Genomic DNA, 23,225 nt, shown 5'->3' with positions numbered 1-23,225 from the left:
GTGCGAAATGAAAAGTCGCGCGTACGATTCATGATAATGGATATGCGTGCAAAAACGGAAATTCACCGGTGACATGAAACTGTTTCGATCTCTCCCACTAGGTACGAAAGATTAAAAGGTTTTTAAAAGAAAAATGCAAACGATAATAAGTCTTATCCCATGCCGGGTCAAAATTTAGTTTTTAATTGAGAGTACCAGACTATTTTTTCGTGCGGTGTACAAGGGGTGAATTTTTTACTTAATTGAACTCTGCACTCGTTTCCTCTCACTCAGTGGGTCGAATTTATTTTTTCGTTGCAAACAGGAATCGGTCAGGTGTACGTATATGGAAACTTTTCATTTGTCACTCACGGTAGATTTTTCCTCGATGATGAGTAAGAGAGAGAGGGAGAATAAGAGTGAGGTAGAGGAGAGAGATAGTTCATTAAAAATTCGACAGTTCAAGCGTGGAGAACTTGAGCCGCTTCAATTATAGCAACTACATATCGTTGAGATTTAATTAAAAGAAGTTAATGAGAAGCCAGACTCGATCCATCGTATTATATACATTCTTTTCCAACGATTTCAAGACTCATCGCGATGATATTGCTACTGCTCTGCGACCCCCACCATCGCTTGTATCGTTCGGGCCGGCCAAAGTACAATTATACGAAAGAGAGAGAGAGAGAGAGAGAGAGACAGAAAGAGAGGAGGAGAGATATAAAGTCGTACACGAGTCCCTCGAATTTAATAAAACTGTTAAGCTTGCGCTACACGTACTCGTCGACACACTCTCGCGTGCCCGCTCCTCTCTCTCTTTCACACACATACACACTCACGGGCTTGCGTCGCGCGTGCAACAGCGAGAGAAAGAGAGCGGAATCAAGCAAAATTAATAGGATCGCGCGACTGAAAGAAAAAGATATATACTCGAGTCGGCGAGAGCTTTGCGAGGTATATAAAAAAGACTGAAAAATGGTTGCATGATACATATAGAATCCGATAACTCTGTTCGGCCAAGTGATATTGCTGTTTGCGGACACATCACGGTCTCTTGCGGCGACTCGACGCCCAAAAGCCTTGGTCAATTTTTTCGAAGCCATGCACCGAGCTAAAAATGAAATTTAAAGGCATGTAAAATTCGCTATATAGCCACTGATGTCGTATATCACAGGGGCTGTGCAATTAGAGAGGAAGCCGTGAAATATTATTCACCGAAATTGGATTAATAACTGTTTAGTACGAAAAAAAGGAATGAATTTAAAAAACGATGCTCGGATTTAATGAAAAGATTAGATTCAATTAGATAAGATTAGGCAGATGTATTTATTTTTACAGAACCGGCAGGAATAGTGGCATTACTTCTAGGCTAAACGAAATATAAGAATATAGTTGGCAGTTGAGTTATTCGATTCCATGTGGAATAGATTCAATAGTGGTCAATTTTAGGGATGAGATAGCTGACATTGTGCTTAAATTCTGCTGCACCTGATACAGTACTTATTCTTATTACTCCTATTAACATAATGAACAAGAGAAGGTGAAAATGATAGAAAGCATACGTTCGCATATTTGAGCAATTTGACGTTCATAAATATTATATGATACATTCTAGTCAGACCGAACGTTGATCTCTTCTACTTGCCGAGTACAAACGCATGTTATCTCTAATAAATCACGAAAATGTCATTGAAGCAGACGGTGTCCTGTGGAAAGCGCAAAAGAAGCTTCCTCTTTGACGAAAAGAAAATCTCCATTGCACGAATCTCGAAGAAAAAGTAGGGAAAAGCTAGGCGAGAAAGCTGCATCGGATGCTTGCGCCAAGAAACTCGTAATAGTGCCGTACGTGTATTACGTGAGCAAACACGCGGTATGAGTGCAAAAGGAGCGCCAGAAGCAGCAGTAGCAGCAGCAACATCAGAAAAAGGAGAGTAACAGCAGAGAAACGTGTTTGCACAGACCAATATTGAAATATCTCTCTTCTCATACGTTTAGCCAAGCAAATGCAAGTCGCGCCAGTGTACGTACGTACGTACAAGCCGCATATATATGGCCGATTCTCAGTAAAATTGAATGGTCAAAACATATTCTTTTCTGTTAGCATGAAATAGTTATTTATGTAACAAGTGCCCAAAAGGCGTTTTTGGGCACGAGTGTGCGGAAAAAGACACGAGTGCCGGCTATGCCGGCACGAGTGGGTGTTTTTTCCGCACACTGTGCGCAAAAAGCTGGGCACGTGTTGCATACAAAATTTTATGCAATAGGAGACGAAAAATACTTTCATTTAAATGAGGCGTTTTACCGCACACCCGTGTCCAAAATGAGGCATTTTACCGCACACAAGTGTCCAAAAACGCTTTTTGCGCACTAAAAAATGTGCGAAAAAAGACATTTTTCGTCATACTATTGCATAAAACTTTTTGTTTTCCATATGATACAAGTCCCCAAATCTTATCAGAATTTTGGAGACCGCCTTTTCCACATCTTCAAAGGCTCGAAGTTGAAATTTTTTTGAAATTCATGTTTGCTAATATTTAAAAATTTATATCCAAATTTGGTTGCTAATAGTTAATAACTTTCAGAAAAAAAGGTACTCAAAAACAGTCTGAGCACTTGAGGAGCTTTCTACTGTAAAAACGTCACTTTTGAGTCTCTTTAAAAAAAAGGGGTGATAAACGCTTCCGAAAATTCTAATAAAATTGAGAGATATAGATGACATCAAAAACAATTAGTTTTTCGTAGCAGCAGAAAAAAATGTAGGGTCATTCGATTTCACAGAGAATCTGCCATATGTATATCTGCGCGCGCTGAGCTTTCGAACATATGTACATTTGAATAGAAGAGGAGGATAAGTGTGTACGAGCGCCCGCGCGTGCGTTCCTTGCCGTTGCTAATGTTTTTTTTACTACTGTGTGTGCGCACGCGCGCGTCTGTATACACAAAAGCCAAGGAGGTTTCAGGATCTTCAACTTGCATACCTCTGGAGAGATTTAAAATGTGTGTGTCGATAAAATTTCACATTTTGAAAGCCATCGTTTTCTTTTTTCTTTTTTTTTTTGCTCTACGGAAAATCATATACGGCAGATATTCGTGCCTGTATTTACTCTTGCCGAGGCAAAGTCTATTTTTTACGCTGTACCGATTTCGTCTCGACACAAATGATTTTTTATTCATAACTTAATTTTCCATGGGTGCTCCAGTAAAATATTTAAAATAGCTACGCTTGTAAAGGATGTACTCGACCAACACGGATCAGCTACACATTTTTGTGATTAAAAATTCATTTAACGTTCACCTAGCACAATTTCTGCCTACAGTCTTTTTTAAAAATGTATGAAAACCAGAGCAAATATTTCGAACGATGAAGTTTTTGTAAGGAAAATTTTTGTTCAGAAACGCCTTACATCTCTTCCAAGTCAGAATAATGAGATTGCGTGACGAAAAAATACGTCTCTACACAATACGTAATAGTAAGACACAATCGCTTTACTTTTGGCATTTTTCATCCGAAGAAGCACTGCTCGAACTTACAGAGGCACATAATATAATAGAGAAGTTTGTAAAAAAAATTTTACTCCAGAAGAATATCGCCGGTTTAATACATATCCAAGCGAGCATCCGAACACGAGTGCCCAGGCAGAACAAAACAACCAATAAGGTTAATAGACAAATGTAGAGATAAATATATACGCACGGGATGGTTGAACAAAAAATAGCAGCGCGCCGTATGCATTCGCTTCGCTTCGAGTTTCTCGTCCAAAATAAAATAGAAACAGGCAAGTAGAAAAATATGTTTACACACGCGTACGTGTACTGTACATACAGGGTAGTACCGGGTAGATAAATGTGTGTAACCTTGGCGCACTACTGCCTATATGCACTATGTATGCGTAACGTATAAAGTTTTACTTTGTGTGTGCGCGCGCGCGTTTTCTATAACATTTTTTATCACGCGGCGGCGTAGGCGGCAGCGGTACCGCTGGTGGTGTTTTTTTTTTACACATTCTGCGAGGTAAGATATCGCATATGTATATATATATGGCAACGTTTCAGCCCGCTTGATAGACAACGGAGGAAGAGTTTGTACAAGAAAACAGATAGATCTGGCAAACAAATTTGCTCAAAGTATACTACTGAAGAGGGAAAGAGGAAAGAGTGGTATGGGGTTGTATACTTTATCATAGAGTGTATGATGCACGACTGGGAGGGGATGGGGATAGTGTAGTATAGCCAAGGCCGTTTGGCACAGGCTGACAAGAATGGCGAATTGTGCAAAGAACGAAGGACTTTCGCGCGATACAAACTTCAAGATGCAATGAATAAGTTTTCGCGCGCGCGTACGCACGCACGCATACATCATTATTATACTGCGGAGCGCGCCAATCACTTGGACGCAAATGGAGCAACTTTTATTGCGAATTGCATAAATGTTGTTCAACATCAGGAAGTGCGTAAATGTATTTTTCGAGAGTACAGATAGGTGACGTACTCTTCAATTTCGTTGGAATTCATTGAAGCCAATTTAAAGCTTATAAAAAACTTTTAATAAAAACATCATTGAAATTTTGGGAAAACGTACGCAAGTTCGTAACACGCGTGAGTTTACGGCCCGTATATCTTGATAAAGAAAAAATAAAGGCATCGTTAAAAATCGTGGCTTACCTTTTAAAATTCTTTTGCTTTTTTTCGGTTGACTTTATGTATTTATATGCTCGCACGCACTGCATCTGTTTACGCAAACTTTTAGCTTGATTAAAAGGGTACATCGTCAGTAATTAAGGTAATGGCGTGCACATGATGAGGAAATTTTTGTTCAGATATTTTTAATCACCTGGAGTTGAAAAGAGAGAAAACTCGAGAAATCCGTAAGTAAGTAGGTTGAATTAGTTCCATGGCAGTGCAAATAAGCGATCCATCCTTGAAAATTCGATGGACTCGAGTTGAAATCGATCCATTCAGTGATTTTCTTTTTCGGTACTCGACGTATAATTAACAAAAAGTGTCGATTAATGCTCTTAGTCTTTTTTTTGTTCGAGTAAAACATTTAATCGTCTCTATTAAAACTTGAAAAGCAAAAATCGCCTGAAGCTATTGCCGAGTAGAATCATAATTGAGCCGCCGAGTCGAGCTTGGGAGCATAACTTTCGACAAATGTCCGTGACATTGTATCGCGCGCCCGACTTGCCCTGGCGCGCAGCGAGAGAACGAAAGGTGACATTAAAACCTACGCTACTGTACAGCTACAGTAGTAGAAACAGCAGCAGCAGCAGCAATAGTAGTAGCAGTAGCAGCTAGTCCTAGACTTCTTACATCCTGCAGCCAGCGGTATTATAGCTTGCCCAACGGCTCAATTCAAGAATATGTATCAAGTTTCGCAGTATAGTGCGCGCACGGCACAAGTCGTCGACGTCGACATTATAATCTTATACGTTGCATACATATATACAGAGCAGAGAGCTACATCCAAGTTTCGGGGACTGCAGAGCGTATATATAGACGAGCTGGCTGCACCGGCGCTACTGCGAGCGTCACAGTTTTCGGAGGAGGGTGAACGTCTTGGTGGCGCGCAGCAGTTAAATTCTCTTATACGCGCGCACAGGCAGCTAAACACAAGCAGCTGCACGAGCCGCTCGCGAGCTACAATTATATTCGTACGGGTTATACATCATTCGCTCTCGCTCTCGGTGAATATTTAAACGTGACTTTTCATGGAGTGAAGCGCCACTACTACTACTGCGCCGAGGCTCGAGCGAACCTCTTCCTCTTGCCGGCTATACGCCGCCTCGCTCTGTGCGCTTTATCTCGCCTCTGCGCGCTGTGCAGAGCTTAGAGCAGTGTGCGTTATATACCTGCGTATAATATTGTCTCGCTCTCTGTCTTGCATCGCTGAGAGATGTTTAAATACGAGAAACTACGCCGTGAACTCAATTTTACTGGCGCGCGTCGGAAAATGTCTAAGTTTTCGCGACACGCGCGTATGCACATACGTGCATAATGGCGCGACGGAGCGATGACGAAGATAAATAAAAATGATTCTAACACGCGCACCCCTGTCTGGACGCGATTAATTTCATGTTAGCAATTTTTGTAAAATATTTTCACGACGCTCTCGCGTACACAGTTATTGCATTCATGAATGAGCTAGAGCGGAAGAAAACATCGAAACCGAGCAGAAATAATTGCATGTTTATAAAAAAGAAGAGGGAAAAAAATGAAATTTAATCATTTTAACATCTCGCTTCTTACTTGCAGGAAAAAGAAGGAGCAGAGAAGGGAACAACGCAAGCGCGTGGAGAGAGAGAGAGGGAGTGAGTGAGAGGGAGTATAGGATGGGAAACATTTTCTTTTCTTTTTTTTTTTTTTTTCGTTGCACGTCAGACAAAAAACAGTAGTAGGTAGTGTAAAGCTAAAAGCGAACGGCGCTGAACAAAAAGTCTGTTGGCACGAAAAAGCATTTGGTACGTGGGTGTTGGGTGTATACGTGTGTTTGTACGCGTACACATATATATATACCTCGCTAAAGGTTAAAGTAAAGATTGCTGAAAGCAGATGTTCTTTCGCCGGTATAAGTACTAACTGCGTGCGCGCCCCCCCCGAGAAAGTTGCCTCCTTTTTTACTGCTGCGCGCTTACTTTCGGCTCATTTCCGCCCTAACTTTGCATGTCGTTATACGTGCACACGTAGCCGGCTGTGTGTACACACAAAACCCTTCAAAACACGGGCTCGCGCGCGCACACAAGAAATGGTTTCGAGCCTTTTCGCCGCGACTAGGACAAATGGCCCGATGCACACACACTGATTTGCGTAATGGCGCGCGAGCGTGGAGAACTTTGATTTTAATCTTTGCATGCTAACTCTTTATATGGTACCTCTCTGGCAATTTATTCCTTTTATTTCACGGATTTTTCAACTAAACCGACGTTGCTGCTCAACCTACGTGTATTTATATGTACACGTACACGCACGAAAATTCATAAAAATTACGAAAAAAGCCAATCTCAGGAAGAGAAAGAGAGAAAGAGAAAAAAATCTTTTTTTTATGGACATCATAGGGAAGAGAATTTAACTGGCATTCCAATGCAATATTCATCGATGCGCCCATTATACCACAAAAGGGTACATCGTTTATTTACTCTTTATTCTGCTTTGCGCTCTCTTTTGAATTCAGAAAAGCGCATAACCTTCTAATAATTTTTTTTTTGTCACTCTTTCTCTTTTTGTTTATACATGTAAAAAACGGAAACTCTTGCGTGTCGCGTATGTAATGCACATATACGTACGTACGCAATTCTATACCTTTACACGCGCGGCCGGGTATCGCGACGATTTCTGTAGAAATCATAAAATTGTACGACTGGCAATTCCGCGAATATAAACGCGCAGATATCGGGGAGAAACGATTTTCGCGCGAAACAATTCACGCAACGGTTGAGAACAACGTCGAACGGTATATAAGCGCGATACAGCCCGGTGCGCGCCACGGAAAAAAGATGCAATCGAATCACGCTCTTAATATACTCGTTGTATATAAACTCGAGAGCTTCGCTCCATGAGTTTATGTATCGTTTTGAATTTCAAAAGGTTTTTTTGCTCCCTTTCCTTTCTTTTTTGCTCGTTTTTATCGCGTTACGGGGCGCGCGCACGCGGCCGAGTTTCCGCGAAAACTAATGCGCGTAATTATGAAAAAGTGCACACGCTTTAATCGAGCTCCACGCGAATGAATGAATAATCCGCGCCACGAGCGCATATATCGAGCTCGCCACAAGAGCAGCAGCAGTACTCGTAATGAAGTCGTAGCGAAGCGGCGAGCATTGATCTGGCGCTGCCGCACGCGCGCGTGGCCGATATCATACGCGCGCCCGTATAATGTACGTACATACCAAACGGCACTTGTCAAAGCACTCGCGTAATGGCTCAATTGATTTTCTTCGATTCCACGCAATATCGCGCGCTCGATATGGCTTATAGGAACAAATGGCCCTACATTATTCGAGCTCTCGCGCGCGTGGTTATTTAACTCGATAAACGCGCTCGTTTCGTTCGATTAGAGCTGCCAGCTCGAGCGCTATGTATTTATTCTCCGCGGCTGTACGTATGATTGATTTCGTTATGCGCAGCTCGCTCGACTGTACACATAATTAGAGTTTAGGATAATCATCGCAGTTGCACTCTCGTACCTGGTGCGATTGCGTAGATATATATTCAGAGTATGCGAGGTACTTACCGGTTTCGAGTACGGTGTAGCGTGGATTGGTCGTGTCGATGGGCAGCATATTTTTCATCCAGGATATAATGGGAGTAGGCGAGCCCACGGCAGCGCAAGATAACAGAGCATTGTGACCTTTTTCCACGACCTTTGTCGTAGGTGCTTGAGTTATCATGGGGAAGCCTTGTGGCAGTCTTTCAGCTGTAACAAAAAGCACAGACGGCGCATTTATAATACCATATTTATATGACCGATATAAAAGCACTTGTTGCTAGTAAAACTATGAAAATTGGAAATTGTTTTTTCTCTATGTATAAAGCGCGTCAACTTATAGGGATACTCGACGCGCGAGCTATATACAGCACAGCGAAAAAAGAAAAGTCTGATGAACCGTGGAATTGTCTGTCTCGCTCTTTTCTCTCTTGGCAACGTGGAAATCCTATTGAATCCGCTCATCAATATTGTTCTGCAAGTTGGAAAGTCGCGAGAACGGCGGGGAGANGGGGGGGGGGGGCAGAATGGCTTCGCGTGCTTGCTCCCTTCGTGTGCACCGTATACATATATATAGCTAAAGATAGCCAAGTCGCGACAGTTGAAACGAGTATAAATAATGGACGTATCGAATGTTGCAGGACTTCTTTTCAATTTGAAAAATTGACCTGTATATGGAGTAAATTTAAATAATATATGTACGCTGGGGGGAAAATTGATGGCTTTTATACAGTGAGTATTTTATGCGCGATTTTGCGCGAGTTGAATCGTCGGCATTTTATAATGGAAAGCGTTGTTCGGAGTTAAGTGTAATTTTTTTTTTGAAAAATTCTTCAAATCCAGCCAACTAAAAGTTTACATTCTAGTTTGTGAGAAGTTTCAGAGCTGCATCGATCTTCGAATTCTACGAATAAATTGATTCCAAGTAAATTTTTCAAGCATTTTGGATTTTTGATTTTTGTGCAACTCGCGTAGGAGGTAATAAAACTGTCGGATAATTTATATTTCAATATAGACGCGGAACAAGCTTTAGCCGAGCAAAACCTTATGGATCATCTGCATATACATATTACGTACAGGAACATAATCGAAAACTTAGGGGCTATCAGCATCCGTAATCGGGCTAATCTCGAGTCTCTCTCTCGCTTCCCCCCTTACTTTCTGTCGGCGGAAACTTCTGCATGCGTGCTAATATTCGCCGCTAGCGCGAGCAGTGGTCCCGGGTAGAGCCCCGAAGGCTCTTTGCATGAAGCGTGTGCCAAGTAAACTTGGCCAAACTCAAGTTTGATAAAGTCTCGAAGCTGCTGTTGCGCTCAAGAAGAAGAAGAGAGAGAAAGAGAGTGAACATACGAAGACGACGAAGACGACGACGTATTGCTCGATGAAATTTTGGTTTAGGCTCGAGTGCAAAACTTTGCCTGTTTTATCAAGCGAGCAGTTTTTCGTCCTTTTACCCTCCCTTCTCCCTCTTTTTTTTCTATTTACGATCGAGTGCATTTATACATCGAATATATACGTATATACGGTCAAGAGCAGCCGCCGAACTTTCTTACCCTGCTCCTCTCGTTTTCTTCTTTTTCAATTGCTTGTATATAATATGGTGCACGTACGTGTGCAAGAGTAGAGGGCTCGAAAAAGTATAATTCTTCGATGTCGAGGCAGACTTTTAACGAGGATAATATAGCTGCATTAATGGATGCCGGCAGGCAGTGAGCAGCGCCACCCGCCATCGTAGCCGCTTTTGTACACATATATAATGCTATATATATGTAAAAAGAAAGAAATTTTAGGAGTCCTGCTAGCGTGTACCTTTATGGCTCATAGAATTTTTATGTCTTTCGAGGGTTCTCTGTAATGGAGGCTTAAGGTTGAGTTGCTTGTTTGGAATGTCTGCATGCGCGAGTTCCTAGCTTTAGTATATCAGGTGTGCGCATGCATACATGCACGCGTATACAGTATACATCAGCAGCAAAATTTTGTTAATTTTTTGACACGCGCGGACTGCCGTGCACGCGTCGGACGAGAATGCTAAATTTCACTTTGGAATAGCTCCGAACGCATTTCGGCAACCGAACTCGACGGTTAATTGATTTGGTATTTAAGCACGAATATAGTATACTTCGGTATAATTATTCAAGCGCTAAATATTGATGACGACAAATCAGTTGTATAGCATATTTTGTAACAAGTGCGCGAAGCAGTTGACTCATCCAGGAGTTGTTTTCACCCGAGCGTAGCGAGGGTGCAAAGACTCCTGGGTGAGTCAACTTCCTCGCGGACTAGTTGCAAACGATATTTTTTAACTCTGCTTGCGAGAAACTAGGGTTTTCTGACGCTTTAAGGTTAGAAAACCCGTGTTTCGCGCACGCAGTGTTAAAAAAAATATAAGTAACGAAGTTGGAATAAAAAGCCACGACACGATTCCATTTGATCAATTTTAAAAATAAATAAACAATAAAAATGTCTTTGTGTCGTTCGCGGGCAAAGAAAGAATGTGTGTGGCGTACATGAGAAAATGTTTATATAGCGCAGGATACAAATGCCATGAGGCGTTGCAGTAGTATATAGTGCTGCGTCGTCATCGTCGTCGTCGTCGTTGTCGGGTGCGGTGTGCGCTTGCGACGACACACTCGAAATGTCGCAAACACGTTTCTCTCTTTTGTGTCCCCATGCGGGCTAGCAATCAAAAAGTCTTCTCGCGCTATTATAACAATAGATAGCGAAAAAGTAAATGGGAACATTCGAGGAGGCGAAGAGCGAGAAAGAGAGAAAGAGAGAGAGAGAGAAGAGAAGAAATAGAAGAAGAAGTAGAAGAAGATGAAAACAAGACTTTCTCTCTCTCGAGGTTATCTTCATTGAAGAAAGAGTTGGGCAGTACGGCAGTAGCAGTATAAGGAGCTTGCGTATACATGGTCTCAAAGCCATTAGTGAGCTCGTATATATAGTCGTTGAGTTACTCTCTCTCTCTCTCTCTCTCTCTCTCTCTCTCTCTCTCTCTCTCTCTCTTTCGCTATACACTATATATGTACGCTACGCTATTCTCTCATTTTTGTCTGTCTTTTGTCGCAAGCTCGTGGCTTTGTCCTTTGTATTCGTTATCGGCGGTACACCGAAGTCAAGCGGCTCTCCTATATATGCTTGTTCGCAGCCGCAACACCAATTATATCCACTGCACGCTGCTGCTGCTGCTGTTGCTGCCACTGCCGCTACTGTCGACAATGAGGAAAAAGTCAACCACAGTGTATATTAATATATAGCCTTACATGCTCCCCTTTTTCTTTCTCTCATTCTTTCTGCACGGCACGTGTCTCGACTCCTCGACTCATCCACGACCCAGCCTAGAGCTCCTTTTCACCCCCTTCAGGCTGAGCCATGGAGCAGGAGGACAATCCTGCGCAAGCGTTGCCTGCTCGAGAGTAGAGGCGAAAAATTGCGTTGCTGCTGCGCTGGCAAGCGGACATGTACGAGGTTTACACATGCCGCGTCTACGAAGACAGGCTCGTCTGTTCGCACACCGTACCGCTGCAGGGCCAACGGCAATGTAGTATATGGAATCTAAGCGGCTTAGAATTCGTTGCGTTCGCTTCGTTTATTTGCTGCTTTTTTCTCTTTTCTTTATTCGCGCGAGGCACTTTCTACACATGGTATAATTTACAGCTCTAGACGTGTTTGGTGTTTGAAAAGTAATTTAATATTCGATCGTCCGAGGGCCGCGAGGGACGGGTGAAAAAATTGTTGTTCTTGGCTTCTAGCCAATATTGATCGGTCTTTTATATGTCAAAGGTGAATTTTCAAATAAATATTCGACCGATGTTGACCGTACGATTTTCAATCTTTGAGGCATTTTCCTTAGTGCGCGCACACATTGTATGACTTTGTTGTCCGTCGCAATGACGTTATAAATACATCTATACGTGCCGCGTATGCATAAGTACAAATGAGAGGATTAGAAGTGGGCTACTAACCTCGTATCTTTCAATTTAGCCTCGACCGAGCTTTTGTGCTCGAAGCAAAAGTTTGTATACACACACATGAATATACAGCTATAGAGAGACGGCATCGCACGGCCACTTGACCACAATAGCCTCAGCTTTCCGCGCGCGCTCGCAGCGTATATTTTCAAACTCGGCTCGTTTTCTGAATATCAGCTACCATCCTTACGTCTGCGCTTGTACTCTTCGTTCTTATTTTTCCTTCGTTTTATTATACCTCCGCTGCTGGCGCACTGCATTGCACTCCGTATACGTATTCTTTCTCTCTCTCTTGCCCTCTCTTTCTCGTGCTCTCTCTCTCTCTCTCTCTCTTGGGGCTTTTTTTGTAACCCCCCGCATACAGGTATAGAATATATAAAGAAAAACTCGAAGAAAGACGCGAAGATTTTTAGTTTCTGCTTAACTTTTTTGAGCTTCATTGTCTTTTTCTTTTTTTTTCTTTTTTATTTATTTACTTTCTTTTGCTTTATTTTTCAATACCCGAGTATACACTTGTGGTTATTCATTTTCTTTCTCTGTATTTTATTCAAAATCAGAAAGACTGCAGCGCATTGAATCTGGATTATCTGGCTTGTACTCTACTTATTATTCTATTTTTTCAAATACCTTTTTTCGCACGTTTATTTGAAAAAATATATTAACTTAACAATGGTAGACGTCTTCCAAATGAAATTACATTTTCATTATGCTAATGTGTAAAAATGAAATGGAAAATTTTCCATTTTGTATATTGCAAAAACATCAAAATAGTCTTGATTGCGTTGCGGGAACGCGCTCGGGTTGCAAACTTCTCGCTACGCGCGCCTCACAAATCAATAATTCGAGTCGATTTTTAATTAGTCAAAAGTTTGTACGCGTAAAGTAAATATAGAATATTGATCGAGCTCTCTGGGTTATGTACACCCATACGAAACGATACGTCGTATAACTCAGGCAGTGGCAGTGGCAATACTCGAGCTCGCAAGTTGTCTTCTCAAAAGGCAAACGGTCGCTGTAACTTTTGCATGCCACGAGGATATTCACTCCCTGATTGATTTTTGCACGCGCGGGCTCTATTTTAATCGATTTATTTTTCGTGCTCGCGTACTCGAGATGCGAGTTATTTTTAATACTCGCTCGCGTTGGACGATTTTCGAGCAATAATTTTATATATTTTCATATACTCGAGGAGATCATAAAATGCAGCATGGGTGGTCGCAAAGATACGAGGCAGAGGAAGTAAAGTGTATATATACGCTCGGGGCGTTCACATGCGGTGTCGACGACGGGCGCGCGCTACACAGCAGCAGCATCAGCAGCAACAACAACAAACAACAACGACCACGACGAACAAATGCCGCGACGAAAGTATCTTTCTACGTTGATGCGCGACTCGGCGTGCGGCTATGTGCATTTAGTTGCGGCTATACGCGTTCCTTTCCACCTATATTGTACACACACACACACACACACACTACACACAGGAGGAGGAAAGAGCATGGGGCCGTGCGCGAGCGAACGCCGCATTTATGTACAAGCGGGGCGGAGTTTTCGGACAATGGGAAGCGACAAGGACGAAAGCTCGCTCAACCGAGTATTAGCAAAGTTACGACTCGACTGACACATTGTTGCGCGCTGCGCACACGCCATACAAGAGGAATTTTCATTCGCCTTCTCTACCCGGCAGCTCTCGCGCGCGCTCAGTGTGTATGTGTTCCGTCTCTCGTACCAACGAGCTTCAAGCGAGCGTAGCTGCTGCGCACAGCCACGCGCCGTAATCATTAGCGTATTTTTGATGTCATTTTTCGCGTATACGCACCGCACGCCTGCACACACGATATTGAATGCGCGCAAAGTCTCTGCTGCGCTGAGCCAACCGCGCGCGCTTATAATTGAAACTGCCCATGCGAATAACGATAATAGCGATGCCTTCAAGTATTTAGTACATCGTCAGCCTGCTGCATGCGCACGCGCGCGCGCCTATAATGCATAGTGTTATATATACACATACAATGGATGACTTAATTGGCTTTGTATATAGAATTATGCAAATATATATTACCGCACCTACACCAATTTATCGTGCGTATACGTGCAATATATACGTGCGCGCGCGAGAATATATATCTGGGTAGCTGCAGCTATTTAATTATGCCCTGTATAATATAGATTTTCAAGTGCACTATCGTCTAGTATATCAATCTTAGCTTCATGTTACTCTGCGGTGGCCGACTCAGCGGTAGTGTTCCTCGGTGTGCCCGCTCGTATTTCGTCTGTCCATTTACCTCACACACACACACACACACACACACACATATAGGAACTTCTATTATTCACCGATCCAACCTCTTCCTTTGCAATATTCTCCATGCTTCGTGCGCCCTGGGATATTGCTCCAATCATTATTATCGTCATTATTACTACTATTATTATTATTATTATAATTATCATATCGATCTCACTGCTGCATTATGAATAGCAACATAGAAACTGCAATAGTTCAAATTTAATTATATTCAACGCTGATAATTTTTAGATTTTCTCGGTGCGAGAAACGACAAAACGACAAGCCGACCGCCACCCGGCCCCTTTCAAGTTTTAAGCCGAGTGAGACGCGCGGATGATAATAAATTCGCCATATCAAAAAGTCACTAATCTCCAACCGAATTAAGCCCAGCGGACCGCGCGCGCGCGTACAGGGGGGAGAGCGCAGAGAGTCAAATATTTTCGTCCACGCAAGTATTTGGCCTTGGCCAAGGCGGTGACGGTGGCAGTGGCGGCGGTGGCGTGTAGCTATACCGCGGCGTGCGGCATATTCATGACTATCACACTTTAATTAAAGCTCGCTCGCGAGACCAAGTTTCTTAATGCATTTAAAATGCCACTTTCAAGCTGCGCCGCGCGCGCGTCGGCCCGAGTCTGATTTTTCGACAGCGATAAATTCCCGCGAGCGATAATTGAATCACTTTATTCTCGCGTTTATCAAAAAGATGTCTGACGCGACAAACCACGCGTAGTAAATAAAGGAGATACACCGCGAGGATCGAAATAGATGTGTAGCGGCGCTGTGGCACAGCCTCCGAGGAGTCTCGCGTATAGTCTCTGTGAAAATTAATGGCTAGTTACGACAATGTAAATTAATAGATTCAAGAGTAGAGACAAGTGTGTAACAGGCGCATAGTACTACAAACACAAGTACGAAGTATAGCGCGAGAACAATAAGCGCAAACGAAAGTTGAGCTTTAAATTATGTGTTTCCTCATTGTACACGGCAGTTATACGCTACATTATATTGTTTACCGCGTATACACGTCCATATACGCGCAGGCGGGCGGCCCTACGGAGTAGCATGGCCAGGAGTTAACACGTTTGTTCGGAGGCTTTTCGAGCTACCGCGACTGTACACACACCGGCACGCGCACACACCCGCACAGCTTTATTCACGTGACGAGGGACGCGCGTACCGCAAAAATTTCGTTCGTTAAAATAACGCGCACGAAAGCTTTACAGTCAATTAATAATATTAGAGATATAGACACGAGTTCACGGGAGCAAATAAATAATAGCGATCGCTTTTATTTGCGGCACGGCTCCGACTGCGGACGCGAAAGGCTGCGTGCACCTACACATCTACACACAATCGTGTATATAATATTATATATGTGTGAATGCATATAGCATGGGTCCATGATATACAACACACACGCTGCAACCGCCCGTGACCCGGAGCGGTGGGCTTCGAAATGGCTAATGGACATCCGGTATTCCGAGCATTTGCTCGAGTCGCTGAGCATTCACACACGAATTCATCCGGAAGGCACATTCTGTTGGGCGAGCTCGTCGAAAAAAGCAGCAGTAGCAGTAGCGGCAACTGATGTTTTTGCCGATTTTCTCCTTGTGTTTGGGAAAAAGCACATGTTGTTAGAGCAAACATACGCAGTGTGTTAGCGAGCGAGCGAGTGCGTGCTTGCGTGCGGCAAAGGCCGAAAACGAAATGTGTATGGATATTTGCGGACGAGTGTTAAAACCTCTGCGAAATGTTCAGCTCTTGCCATGTGTGTATTTATTCGATATCAAGATTACCAACTATTTTTTTAGTCCATTAATACATTTATCAATTAAATCATAAACTTAGATAAAAAAAATACTACGTTCAAATAAATATTGATCGAAGAGGAGTGTACAAATAAGGGAGAGACAAAAATCGAAAGGGGCCGCGTGCAGAACTCGTGGATCGAATAAACGGAGGAAACCAAAGTTAATGGATTTAAATACTAAAATATTTCTTTCTCGATTTCCAACATTTATCGATGTATCCTACATTTACGTCGAAAATATCGTATGACGAACTACTTAACGAAAATATATTGAAAGTTTACATTTCAGTCGAGGGGATGGGCAAGGCACGTTTCGATGAGAAACACAAAGAGTAATCGTTGTGAACACGAGATTACGGCTGTATTAATTGTTTGATCAAACATATTTAATACGGGAACATTCATTAAGGTACGGAATAAAATACGAGCTCAACTCCGTGATAAATAATTGTCTGTGTGTGCGTGTATGAGAACCCGATACAGATAGGGCCATATTCAGTTTCCGCGTTATTATTCTTCATTTATACGGTCCGCTGCAGTGCATCAGTAAATTGAAAAATCAAAAAGCTACAAACACGATGTTGAATAATTAACAAAAAAAATGTACTTTCGGACAAGTTCGTTACTGCAGTGCACGAGGCATGTAGACGCGCGCGCGTGTCGCACAGTTCGTATACGCAACTTTTGTTACAATTACTTTTTTTAATTTTTGTAATAAGCTTCAACCGTGACGTACCTTTTGTTTATGAAAAAAAGAAGCGTAGAAAATTCAAACGAAAATATCTCGAATATTTTCTTGTAAAAATGACGCAGTCTCGCTTGGCAAATAGAGTCTGCGATATCATATTGCCATGTAATATCGCGACGCGAAGTAGCCAGGGTATAAACAATAGCGGGAGCACAAAGCACATCGATCGATGTGTATTAGTTAACTAACGCGCGGCTGCAGCTGCTATATAGGTACGTATATATAGATACACGCGTTCGCGTACATATAGCTCGCAGCGGGCCGGGAAAGCTACGCGCATACATATAATGCACGACGAAGGCCTCGGCTTTTGCAACTATAAACGCAGCAGCAGCAGCAGTCTCCCCTGCGTGCGCGCCCGCGCGTGAGCAAGTTAATTATGTCAGGGCACGTTGAAAGGCTCATATATTGACAACTATTCGCTAGATAGATTGCTTTAATCGAATTACCGCGGCGACGGCGACGCTGCCAGTGTCTCTCTCGCTCTTGCTTCCTTCCGTCTTTCCTATATAAACCAAACTTGACCTGGCAAACTCACCACCTTGTATTCTCTGGGTGGCTGTTTATAATAAGACGTCAAATTGAAAATGGTAAATTGCATTAGCCAAAATGTCTCGTCATTCCATTTATTTTGCTGCGCCTCTACCCATATATAGTTGTGCGCGGGCTGCATGCACGTCACGAACCTTTCTCTCTTCTCTCTCTATCTCTCTCTATCATGCTGGCGCGCGCGCGCGATCCTTTGTCGCGCACGAACGTCTCTTTCTCACTTTTTTTCGTCCCGATGTGCCCAGCTTTTTTCAGCAGCGCGCACGCACACAAAGAGAATACGAGAGACACCCGTATATAGCCGGAGCGCGTCGGTATAGTGCGCCCGAGCTGCGAGACTACTTCATTTTTATTCTTTCATTCTGTTTATATGAGTTATATACACATATGGACGACCCACACACACTCTTCTTCATGCGAATTTTTACTCGCTTTTTTTTTGTACCTCAGTTTCTGCGTTGTTTTGCAGGCGTGCGCGCGTGACTGTCGATTGTTATGTTTCGTTACTCGAGCAGTGGCTGTCGCACACTCGTTATCGTGCCTCTCTGTGGCCTATACTCCTCGCCCTTGTAAAAGTAGTCGTTCGTTTGAAGAGCGAGCTCGTACATACATCGCGCACGGGTTTTTTGGCCTTTTCGTCGCGCGCATTTTTCGGACCAAACCCGACCGCTTTGATGGTCAGAGGTTTTCACTCCTCTCTTTCTCTGTCTCCTTATGATGCTGCTGCCGGGCGCAAACTAATAAATAACCCCCCGAACGCCAGAGGTTTTCCATGCTGCAACGAAACAATCGACGCGCAAAATAACAGCGAACAAAAGTCAAAACTCGAATTCGCTTATTGCAGCAATAAGCAACATGCGATGTGTGTATTTTGTAAATTATGCATTTGCTCGAGTTATGCGTGCAAGTAAGTTCGTGGGCGTATCAGCAAGGGTATTATTGAAAATTCGGATCGAGTCGAGCGCAAAGACTGCTGACTTTGTAAGCCGTGAAAATCTGCTTATTCCGCTTAGAATGAGAGGAACAATGTCCCGCGACGAATAGGATAGCTTCTTTCACTCGAACCGGTGAGTCTGGGGGCTATGTTCACGTCTATGATGGGCAGACGGGCGCACTTACACACTCAGGCCAAAACATTGCTGCTGCTGCTGCCCTGCTAGCTCTACGTACACACTCTAACACATAGATATAAGTATATGAACAAGAGAAGGTTTCCCCACGCAGCCCCCGGGGCAAAACTACATCGCGAATTCATTTACCGGTCTCGGATGTTTCAGTGCGCCAGTTGCTGTAAAGAGTAGCAAGCAGCGGTCTACAGCTTGATGAAGAAGCCTCTAAAATGAGAAACTATACGTGCGCAAAAAGTGCAAACGGAATATCAAGTTTCATCGTGCAAGCTCGTTGGGCTCGTAATTTACAATTGCAAATGTAATTTTGATTGACCGATATGCGCGCGCGCGCGCGCGAAAAATTCATTTGCCAACGGTACAGTTGCAACTTATTGCAATCGCACATCTGTGCAGCGCGTACAATAATTGAGAGAGCTTCGCTGGACAATCTTATGTTACTTATAGTACGTACCCAGGGCTGGAGTCATCGTCGACTAGCCGCAGATTTCATTAAAGCTCGACGCAAGAAGGCGTATCTCCGGGACTGCTGCTGCTAGCGTCTATGACCGTATCATAAGTCATAAACGATTCATTTACGAGTAGGCGGTAACTGCCGCCTGAGCTTATACAGCGGCTCCGGCTGAAATTAATGAAACTTCGAGCGCACACGAGCGATAGAGACGCGCGCGCTGCGGTATTGTTGTATCGAGACGTTTGACAAAAAGCTCCTTGCAAGAATTTCCTCTCCACGCGCCCAAGTCTCAATCCAATGAGAGAAATGTGGCAGAGCAAAAACTATCGGGCTGTGATGGATTGTTTGCTTTTGTTTTAAGAATAAAATAATAAATCGCGAGATCGAAGAAAAAGAAGAAGAAGAATGCCTTCGAGTGCGATGAGCTTCGAAGACGGGAAAGGATCGGTTATGAAAATTGCTGGGAAATCGGCGAGTGTGTGCGTGAAACTTTAAGGCTGCATTTATGATGATTTAGTAAGAGAAAAACTTTTTTCCAAGTGACTCGGCTAACGCAAATGCGCTCTATATTTTCGAATGATGGATGGATGTACGAAATATCACATTGATATTTGGAATAGATGTACGTAGAGAAACTTTATTTAGAAAATAATTGAAATAGATCTTGGCTCACGGGAATATTGATTTTCGGCCCTCGAATCTATCACTTGCTTCAGTTGTTTTACAGCATTATCTCATAAATACGAACCTATCAGAATTAATTTTTCAATGGCCCGTGTCATTTGAAGCTTTTATCATTAATTTCTATCGACAAAAACAAACCGAGAAAATCATTTTCAAAAAGTAGTAGTAGGTACGAACAAGCGAGCTTTTATCTCATTGAATTTAAATTTATTCCCGAGGCATTAAATGTCCTCAAGTATCGGAATGCTGAATCGGAAGATAACATTTCCATTCGAACTTTTGAATGGCCATTCAATATCATTCTTTCATACGCATGCGTGAAAAATGAGTAACGGACATTGACTTTTAATTAGTGAAAATTACTCGGTCACTTTTTAAGTACATTTCTATTATACGTCCGATTGCTTATTTCGTTAATAGTGTGAGAATATTTTTCCTAGATTATGAGAATAATAACAATTTTGGCAAAAGTCCAGTTTAATTTTGCTTTTTCACCTGGAAAGCGCTAAATGAGATTTTGGCCGTATAATATGCCAAAAAATATCATTTCCGCAGACTCGGACGTATACATTTTTTTATGTCCACGTACGACAAGCAGTATTATAACTGTCAGCAAAAAGAAGAAGAAAATCTCGGCAATCGTCGCATTCAGTATCAAACGCAAGCAATAATTTGCGCACTTTTGCCTGGTCGAGGGAGAAAAAAAGGCACATTGATAATTAAAAATGAAAAAGTGTTGATGCATAAATATAAGCAGAGGATGAAAAAAGGCAGCATGACGAGAGTCGAGCTGAGCCTTTTTCACGCTATATATACAGCAGGGATAAATCCGCAATTTTCAAGTATTCGATGCTAGCGCGTCGCCGCCGCCGTCGCTGCCACCATGAGCGTTACGGATGAGCCACACGCGCGCATATTGCGAATGAAAAAACATCGAAAACTCCGCCTCTTGAGCCTTTTTATTATTCATGAAGCGAAGGGCTGCCTGATGCTTGTGTGTATGTGTCTATGTGTGTGTATGTGTGGCGCGCCATTCCTTTTTTTTCACTCGATTTTCACGAGCACTTCTTTCCTTGGCTGCGACGTCTCGCAGCCTCCTTTATACAAAATTAATCTTTCATTTTTTATGTTTTATTGAAGCTTTTCACATGTTAAGACTTGCTGCTGCAAATGGATCTATCGGGAGAAAAAATACTCGTGCTCTGCCTAGACATTTTAATAATATTTCAAGCATTCAAAGTTAAGGGGAATAAATTCTTTTTTACGCTATATTTTGTTACCGATTGAAATAAACCTAATGTATTTTATGTAACAGAATGTAAAAAAATAATAAAAAATACGCTACGTTATGTAAATGTAATTAGAATCCTTGATTTAAATAAATAAAAATGTAATTTTTCACAGAGTTATATAGCTAGGTACAGCTAGTCGCATAATATTTTTTAAAACAAAAGCTAAAAAAAACATGAAATTACTGCAAGTGAAAAATCAAAGGACGAAGTTTCTTGCTGGGGCTAAACGCAATATTTTTAAAAGTTTTATGCTTCTCAACGTCATTACGCTTCTTTTTCTTTATATTTATCCTGTATTTAATGAAAAATGAGTAAAATTTGTGAAAAAAATTTGTGATGTCAAATTATAATTTATTAAAAATTCGGTGAATGTTACTTTGTAAAACTATTTGGTATTAAATACGTTACAAATATCTTTCGTTTATTAAAACTTGCTTTGTTTCCACCATTTCACATTAATTATAGAAATCAAATACGAATAGTGAGTGATTAAAAAAAACTTGTTTGTCTGAAATTTTATTATTAATGGAGCAGCTAGCGCTTCTAGTCTATTATAAAATAGAGTCAGACACAATTTTCACTCGTTTACTTCTCTCTTTTTGCATTAGGCTCATTCTGCATTTGATGTTCTCTTATTCGTCGTGTATGGTTGCAATTAAAAGCTCATTATCTCTGCAATAAAAGTGCAAGGTCTCTTGAACATTTTTTTAGGTGTCCGTTACACGTTAATTAGAAAATTGATCACCAAAGAAGACATAAAGTTCATTATTCCTTGCGTATTGTTAATAACATACACGTATTAACTAATACTATTTTTTATTTGAACATATGCTTAAAAATGAAAATAAAATGAGAAGAAAAAATTAGAAAGTGGATAGCTCTTGTGAGCTATAATTTGAAATTCAAATTTTTATACGTAAATACATTACAAATGTTCATTTACGAGAGAACGAAACTACCGTGTTATTTCACACATTTTGCACACAATGGAAAATCTAAATACGAGATAACTTTTCCGCCTGCGTCAGTGCAAAACAAAAAATAAAATGTTACCCGGCTTAATGTGAGTAGTTTTTTGAAAACTGATGAATCGATTTTCTCAGTCGGCTAAAAAAAAAATAAAGGTAAAATTTAAATTATTCTCATTGATCATTGATACTAGCAGAGAAAGAGAGAGATAATGTGTAAAATACATCTATAGGAAGGAATAGCCACGCACGGAGAAGGACGAATGCAATAAAGTCCGATGCCGCGCGCACGTTTAATTTTACCGTCCAAAAGCACAGGGCAGCGCTCGTCGGTCGACGTCGTCATTTCGCAACCCCGCCCAGCTTCTCTTCCTGGCACATAAGTGGCTGCGGCTAGTTAGCTTCGAGAGAGGATGGATCGATTGACCATTCGTATGGTAATAAGCAGCCAGTACCAACATCGTGCATATAGCCTTTAAGTATGTAGCCTGGGCTGTATTCCTCTCGGCGCATGACGGCGCGGCGCACGAGGCCGTCCCTTTCTGAATATTAAATCCCAAAAGCGAATCCATTAAGTCGTGAGTTATTATTGCACACCTATAGGGACATTTTTCAAACCTTCTTTACGCGCACTCATTCCCCTGCCCCTTTCTCATCGATTTGCACACTCGTGCCGATGCGTATAACAACGGGCTCTTGTATTTTTTTCTCTATCGCGTTTTTCCGTTACGGTATTCATCTAGTTGCGAAAGATTTATTTTTCTAATGGATTTTCTGATGCTCTGTCGGATCGTGAAGGCGCCGGCAGCTGATGGAGGAAAATGAAGGGAAAAAAAACGAAAGTTCGACCGAAGGATTTGCATGTTTTTCCCCCTGTTGCTTGCGCGCACAGTGTATATAATTATTGTTCACTCGGTATCTGTAGGCGCGCAGCCGAAGATTTATGTTTAATTCGTCCGGCCGTAAAGTTCGCTCGGAAAATTTCCCAACCCCAATTTGGGCAATTTTTATCTGCTTATCGCTGCTTGTCGAGTTAATTATACAATTATTCGCTATTGGGTGCTCATTCGCACATATGTACGCGCGTAAAGCAAAGCCAGAAATATATACATTACACGTGTACAAGAAAGTTGCCTACTACCTCGCGCAGCAAAGATTA

General features: G+C 42.1%; 1 protein-coding gene across 7 annotated transcripts in view; it reads right to left on the bottom strand.

Annotated features, from left to right (window-relative positions):
• Nucleotides 1-23,225, bottom strand: part of LOC106650532 (tyrosine-protein phosphatase Lar) — a 168,210-nt gene that overhangs the window by 21,295 nt on the left and 123,690 nt on the right. For all 7 annotated transcript variants that reach the window (XM_023462426.1, XM_023462428.1, XM_014368581.2 and 4 more), the window contains exon 6: nucleotides 8,204-8,386. In XM_023462426.1, the coding sequence (XP_023318194.1) occupies nucleotides 8,204-8,386 (183 nt within the window). The remainder of the gene's footprint in view (nucleotides 1-8,203; nucleotides 8,387-23,225) is intronic.

The sequence above is a fragment of the Trichogramma pretiosum genome, unplaced genomic scaffold, assembly GCF_000599845.2.
Source record: "Trichogramma pretiosum strain Unisexual culture from Peru unplaced genomic scaffold, Tpre_2.0 scaffold3, whole genome shotgun sequence".
Classification (NCBI taxonomy): Eukaryota; Metazoa; Arthropoda; class Insecta; order Hymenoptera; family Trichogrammatidae; genus Trichogramma; species Trichogramma pretiosum.
The sequence above is the reverse complement of the archived record's forward strand: the minus strand, read 5'-3'. Positions and strand labels throughout refer to the sequence as shown.